The sequence below is a fragment of the Montipora foliosa genome, chromosome 5 (genome assembly GCF_036669935.1).
Source record: "Montipora foliosa isolate CH-2021 chromosome 5, ASM3666993v2, whole genome shotgun sequence".
Classification (NCBI taxonomy): domain Eukaryota; kingdom Metazoa; phylum Cnidaria; class Anthozoa; order Scleractinia; family Acroporidae; genus Montipora; species Montipora foliosa.
Genome location: NC_090873.1, coordinates 27,634,419 through 27,641,918, shown reverse-complemented (window position 1 = coordinate 27,641,918; position 7,500 = coordinate 27,634,419). Strand labels below are relative to the sequence as shown.

The 7,500-nt window shown below is 40.0% G+C and overlaps 1 protein-coding gene across 7 annotated transcripts in view; it reads right to left on the bottom strand.

Moving 5' to 3' along the window:
- Positions 1-7,500, bottom strand: part of LOC138003852 (uncharacterized) — a 52,357-nt gene that overhangs the window by 5,692 nt on the left and 39,165 nt on the right. For all 7 annotated transcript variants that reach the window (XM_068850122.1, XM_068850123.1, XM_068850124.1 and 4 more), the window contains 5 exons: positions 5,994-6,072; positions 4,402-4,529; positions 3,644-3,793; positions 2,908-3,079; positions 2,065-2,264 (listed from right to left, as the gene is read on the bottom strand). In XM_068850122.1, the coding sequence (XP_068706223.1) occupies positions 2,065-2,264; positions 2,908-3,079; positions 3,644-3,793; positions 4,402-4,529; positions 5,994-6,072 (729 nt within the window). The remainder of the gene's footprint in view (positions 1-2,064; positions 2,265-2,907; positions 3,080-3,643; positions 3,794-4,401; positions 4,530-5,993; positions 6,073-7,500) is intronic.

Genomic DNA, 7,500 nt, shown 5'->3' with positions numbered 1-7,500 from the left:
TCATATCGGTTTAAATCTTGAGGGACTGCCACACCATTGTCATGTTAAAAAGCTTGGAATAGTCTCGAAGTGATTATAATAACGGGAATTCATACTTTGAGATAACGTTCTCGTTGCCGTTCCCGCCGTCGTTCTACACACAGGTTAACGGGTGACCGGAAACATATAAGTAAGATTAGTAAGTTTCTTTGTTGGGAGCTGGTCATTTGTGGGTTCCAATGTCCCCGTGAGGAATGAATCAACGATGAAATGATATATGAAATGAATCATATATGAACTGCGGATATGAAATCCTCGCAATTATGATCGTATCAGGCTTCTTTACGCAATTGCAAAAATTGCCTTCATAACTGCGAGGATCATAGCTTCACTTGATTTCATATCCACAGTTCATATATGATTCATTTCATATATCATTTCATCGTTGATTCATTCCTTACGGGAACATTGGAGCCCACAAATGACCAGCTCCCAACGTCAGTGGCTTCATAGCTCAGTTGGTTATAGCGTCGCACCGGTATCGCGAGGCCACGGGTTCAAACCTCGTTGAAGTCCTGAATCTTTCAGGCTTCTTTATGCAATTGCAAAAATTGCGTTCATAACTGCGAGGATCATAGTCTCACTTGTAATTTATTTTGATGCTTCGTTTTGGGGTAATTAATTGTGAGGCAAGACTTGCGACATTCAAGATAAATAGCTCGAGTAAGCAAACAAGCGAAGAAAAATTAACAAACTAAATTTTTACACGTAATCATGTATCGATCCAGTGAAGTCGTAGACGAACACGTGCGGTGTGCTGCAGAACTTACACTGGCTGAAGTGACGCAATTATCAAGTTGCTCAACAATTTCAATACCACTACAAATATTGAGAAACTGTTTCTCTTCCGGGGCACTCCACATTCATTTTTTCGCTGAATCTTTAATTTTCTCAGGCGAATGGACGGCAGCAAAAGAGGAAATCTGGGCTATAATAACAAAACAAGCGCATGCGCAGGAGCCATTGACGGCTTGAGCAAGCCGCGGACATTTATACGAATACTTTCACGTCCAAGGTAAGCCGCGGCCAAGATAAGCACAGCCCAAAACCCCTAGGCCAGGATAAGCCGCGGCTTGAGCTAGCTGCGGATGGAGTAGGCCGTGAACTTCGATTTTGTACCATTTAAACGGGGTGTTCGCATCTTATGTTAGCCGCGGGTATAAACGGCCCTAATATAGCACAAAAGATGATTTTAACTTATTTATTCCTGCAAAAATTACAACATTTTCGGGCGCAAATTCCACGCAAATTGCTTGGAGGTGAATAGTTAACAACTATTCACCGAAGTAGAGGTGGCTAGCCGGTGGATCATGTATTTACCGAGCCGCGAAGCGGTGAGGTAAATATCCAACGCTAGCCACCGACACCGAGGTGAATAGTTGTTTTAGTATATACTAAAACAGTGAGACAATATACACCACAAAAAATTAATTTGGATGTTTTCTTCACTTGTCACGGATGCAAATCGGGACGCCATTTTTTCCTGAGTTGCTCGGAGGTAAATAGCACAGGATATCCGGAGTTTGACGAGCCAATCAGCGCGCGAGTTCAACGCTATCCACTGTTTTAGTATATACTAACAATGGATATACGGAGTTTGAGTAGCCAATCAGCGAGCGCGTTCAACGCTATCCACTGTTTTAGTATATACTAATAAGAGATATTCCTTGATGTCAGTTGTATGTCATGTATTTTATCGGAGTTTGACTTGTTTGATCGTTTTACTTGAAATGGTATGAGTACTTAACAAGTCCCTTATCAGAGACTTAACTCGTTTGTGTACTTATTTTCTAGCAGTTGTAAGTTTATTATTGTCTATCTATTTCAAAGTAAAAAATCTGAGTAATTTTGCGTTTTGTACTCCTGAGTCTTCAACTAAGTAAAAGACAACGATTACTCCTATACCGATTGTTTCCTAATAAGTGCCACAATTAGGAAACTAGATAGAGCTGACTCATAGTGCTGTTCCTGTCCAAGAATTAAGCAAATAAATTGTATTTAATGAGCTCAATTAATCGCACAAACCTTGGCCAACACTCTTATTCCTTGGTGACCCATGCCTATGTAAGGGTACATTTCTTTCCCACCCGGAGTGTAGTCTATCCATATCTCATCTTCCGTGATTCGTCGTCCATTTAGTGTGAACACCACAGGCACTTTACCGTCCGTTTCCTTCTCGAACCTGATGGTACAGCCGATCAGGTCGCCACAATAAGCCATGGCATCTATATCCAACCGCAAACCAAGCAAAAGCAAAGCAAAGATCAATACAAACACACTTGGGACTGCGCAAATGGCTTCTTTCACTTAATTCGCCTGCGTTGGGTTCGAGCAAGTTTCAAATATTTTTTCTTGCTATATATAGTGTTGCTTTGTCTGTATGTCCAGGATTGACCCTAATTAGATGTAGGCTGATTTTAATAAGCGTCACGAAGTGTCCCGTTGCTCTTCTCGCCAACTTCTGCTGTACCTTGAAGAGTTGTCCGTTTGCATTGAGCATAAAATTATTTTTATGACATCTTCGTTGCGCTGTTCAAGTCAACGTTAAAGAAATTCAAACGTTATTTGACCGAATCAAAATTGTTTGCACCCAACCACTAACAATCGCACTGTTCTAGCGTAGTTCTTTTGTTTCAAACTCTAAGGTGGCCTTGATTGAAGTATATTAACAGTGCAAAATAAAACAGTTAAGAGACTTATCAGTTAGAAAAGTAGCTTGATGTCTTTTATAACGTTCCTTACCATGATATTATTGTGTTTAGGTGTGATTGACCGTCTTACTCGACTGAAAGTGTCAATGCAGGGTTCGAATCCCATGACTCGACGCGCTAGTTTGATAAGTTGCAAGGAAAGCCCGTGAAATATTACCTTCGACTTCTTTTCCCTTGTCTGGGTTTTCAGCATAGAATATTTTTCCATCGTCAACATGATATCCGACAGTTCCTTTTGACCATCCTGGCATGGAATGACTGGCTCCATAGTCCTCCCAGACTGCGCCAATGCCCAGAAACCTTCTATTCCCTGTTTCTTGAATGAATACCTACAATGTGTGTGAACAAATTAAGAGGCTCTGCCAGGGTAGTTTCCGACAGGCGACATGGCCTAAAAAGTAGCCACAGCAGTTAAAGTGAAATCGCGACAAAAGACATCCAGTTTCTTGAAATCTCCAACAGCAATGTGAAACATTGAAAACGCCCCCCTCCCCTCCCCCCCTCCGGTGGGGCCTCAATTACACTTCTTGGCGTACTGTCCTTAACGTAATTCTAAGAAAGCAGGCGTTGGTTGTTATCTGGCCTCTTCTTTCCACCTCAGACTGTTTTATTTTAGGTGTTGTGCAGTGATAGTACTGGATATCAGCACTTTCCTTTGTCGAATAATCCAAAAAACTCTAATGTTGGTTTGTATCCCATTTCGTTATCTGGATAACTTTATATTTTAGTAACTTTCATCCATTGCTCTAAATAACAAGTATATCTGTGTAATATTTAACGAGTTTTCGTTTTCACCGGTTTAACGGTGTAGTTGAGTAGATAACAAAAACATTTTACAATTTTTAGTAGAAAAGGGGAAAACTTTAAGTTAAATACTGTGTCACTGTGATTACCTCAAAATGAGGAAACTCAGGTGAAAATGGGATTAAGTATCTGGCGCCGTGATATTTCCATGGTTTTTCAGGTGTGCAGAGATCGCACAGCTTGGCTCCCTCGTATGTTAAAAGGCATTCTTCGACACTTATACCTCTACTGACCCAAGCCTGTATTAAGTCAAAGTACAAAAGTACATATCAACAGGATATTTTGTATGGCTTAAAGTGTCGAAAAAGGCGTTGAGAAAAAGCATAAGTTATCTTGACCACCGAGGCACTGTTAAGTTAATATGTCTGATTTACAAGTCTCGAGAAACGTCATATCATGTAGGCACGAGTCGTACATGTAAACTGGACCTCAGAGGCAAGCCTTCGAAAACGAGGTACCTCCCTCTTCTTTTTTGCTAGCGTCCTGTAAGCAGTTAATTGGTCCGCTATAAGGTACAAAGTGAGCATTATGAAAGTAAGAACAATGTTGATCAAAAGTGAAAGGCACGGTGACTGCGCGTAGGTCCCCTTCAATACTGTTCTCTGAGCTTAAAAATGCTATGAATGTTGCTTCTATATCTGGATAGGATTGTAATTCATCGAATGAGTTGCGTGGTATGGCTTGCCTAGCGTAACATATCGCAGCGTGGTTTTGGTGTAGTGTTGTCATCCTCAGATATTCCAAACTATGGCTAAACCAGAGAGAGAAGGATGGTTAAATACTTAGTTCAACAGCTTCCAAATTTAAAAGAAAGAGCTGTAATATAGCCGGCTGTGAGCTCCACTACCTGAGGACCTGTGGGAAGGACGTTTTTGTCTGAACTGTGAGATGCTGTGAAAGTTCTTTCCGCAACCTTGTTGGCCATTTGCCGATTCCGCTCGATTTCAAGAAGAACACGATCCAGTTTCCTTTCGTCTGTAAGAGAAAGAAATTTTGTGTAAAGAGAATACAGTCACTCATAGATTAATAATAAAAAGAACACATGGCCTCCACAGAGAAAACGAAAACGTACGAAAGCCTAACAACTTTGAGCTCCAAGTTTCGCATTGCTGCGAAAGACTTTTTACGGCGGTTTTCTCTTGAAAGTCCAAGGTTATCCGGATTTTAATGAACTGGTTTTGCATAACTGGACAAAGCGATAGGCGCACAATATTCGCACCCCTTTGCCACCCAATCTAAACTAATAACAGTCATTTTTCGCTTGTTTTGATTCTTTCAAGGGATGATTGTGTCCTTTGTGATCGGCCAAAGTAATTTCTTTCGTTTTCCGTTTTACGGAAATCCATTGAAACTCACTCCCAATAAAAGCTATTTATTGGTACTTTATGAAAGACTGCACATCGCGTTGCACACGGAAGTGCTGTTATGTCTCCAGATGGACACATTTGGTATTTCACTTTAATTCAGAAACGGCAGACGACATAACTGATTAGAACAGTTGCTCCTATTAAGGACCACCAAATGAACCGAAAGTAAATCATTTTCTTCTATGAGTTTGCTAATGTGACATTTAGAATCAATTACGACTTTCTGAGGTGTACCTCTCTTTTATATCAAGCCATGTTTCTCTTGACAGATGCTTCTTAGTTGGTTCAGTTTTTTAACATTTTGAAAGCATCATTAAAATGGGCGTTTTGACATAAAGCAGCGTGACTTTTATTTTAAGTGTCGTTTCTGGCGTTGAACGCTTGAAAAGTATCATGATAATGATAATGATAATGATAATGATAATGATAATGATAATAATAATGATAATAATAATAATCGGCATCGGGCTGCCATAGGGGGAGGTCGTGAGTTCGACTCGGGCCGAACCACCACTCAGGGTCTTAAAATAACTGAGGAGAAAGTGCTGCCTTTGTAATTACATCTGCAAATGGTTAAGACTTTCAAGTCTTCTCGGATAAGGACTATAAACCGTAGGCCCCGTCTCACAACCCTTCAATGCTCATAATCATGTGGGACGTAAAAGAACCCACACACTATTCCTAAAGAGTAGAGCATGGAGCACCCTTCATTCATGAGATGAGCTGGGTGAGATCGCTAATGGACTGATAGCGGCTGCCAGCGGCGCCTGTATATGCTGATGTCCGATCTCACCCATATAGATCACTTGCTTGTAAAGCGCATTTGAATATGTTAATAGAAAATGCGCTATATAAATTTATTACCATTACAAATTATCCCTAAAACCACAATTTTGATCTGAAAACTTAGAAACTAAGAAATATAAAACACTAGAATCTAAAAAAGTAAAGATATTATAAACAGGTAATTACTATTAATAAATCAACAGTTCGATTGTTTCGTGACCATATATACTTCGACTGTTTTAACACTCAATGTAATCCTATAGCACATGAATGTAATCCTTCCTACCTGTTAGAGGAAACAAATATCCGTATTTAGCAAAGTAAATGGACTCCAGACGCTCTACGACAATCTCTAACCTCTTCCTCTGAAATAGTGAGCGGGATATTTTACAGTTATAATTCCATCTTTAGGTTTTGCTCCACACGCTAAAGTTAGAATGGACACGCGAGATCATGTGGTTCTAAACCTAGGTGATCCAGTCCGATCTATTTGAAAGGTACTTGCGATACTGCCCGTTACAACGACGTTTACGCCACGAATTTATACTGAATTTATACTTTAGCCGTCCCATTTAGACCCCGCCTTCCCCAGCAAGATAAATTGTAAAATAACATGGTGGCTTTAGACAATCGAAGTAGTCATATGCGTTCACTTTGACACATTTTGGCAGATACTCATCAAATGACGTCATCGATAGAAAACACCGCCCTTTTTGAATTTGAATGGGTTTGATTGACCGCTGATTGATTTGCATAATAACCCTGTAACCCTAAAAACCACACGGAAACACTGTTGATTTTTGAAAAAGTCAAAGTCAAAGAAGTGTACAAGTGGGTCGTGTGCCGGGTCCTGGTGACCGTTGTCCCCATGAAAACTTTTAGTTTGTTATTGTGTGCCACTAGGACCCGGCACACGTCCCACTTGTAAACTTCTTTGAGTTTTTTTCAAAAATCAACAAAAGTGTCTCCGTGTGGTTTTTAGGGTTAGGGTTATTATGCAAATCAATCAGCTGTCAATAAAACCCATTCAAATACAAAAGGGGCGGTGTTTTTTATTAATGACGTCATTAATGAGTACCTGTCAAAGTGTGCCAAGGTGAACGTATATGACTATACTAATCGAGAACACCTATACTTCACCTATTAATAGAAAACTTGCGCGAGTCATCTGCGTCCGTTGTTTCCGATATTTGCAACACTTTTTCAATTTAAAAACATGTTTCGACAGAAACCTCTGTCATCTTCAGTTTAAATTACAAAGTACAGAGTTGAATTTATAGTGTGAACCAAAATGCTAATGAACTATAAGAACAAAAGGAAACATGACAATGTAAAAAATTACAAAGAAAGTTTTAAATTAACATGATAAAGTTGATGATTAAGTGTAGGTTTCTCCCATTGAATATGAATAGCTTCTTTTATCTTAAGTTGCAAGGTGGTAGAAGCGTGATCTAGGATGCTGAAACAGTCATTAGAGTACAAAGTGCGGCAGTGCTCAGAATTCTGTAAATGTTTAAAAACGTGCGAGGTCCTGTCACTGAAAGTGTGCTCACGTACGCGCGTGGAAAAATGCCGGGTAGTTTCGCCGACATAGCAGGCACTACAGCCCGCACACAGACACTTGTATACCACACCCGCACGGAGCCCAAGAGGGACAGGATCCTTCACACTGAACATGTTTGGATGAGAAAACAACTTAATATCAATATTATCACAATAACGTTTGGCAAAATGGCGTGAAAAAAGAAAAAGGACCAATGTAAGGTAATTTAAAGAAAAAGGTACGTGTAGTT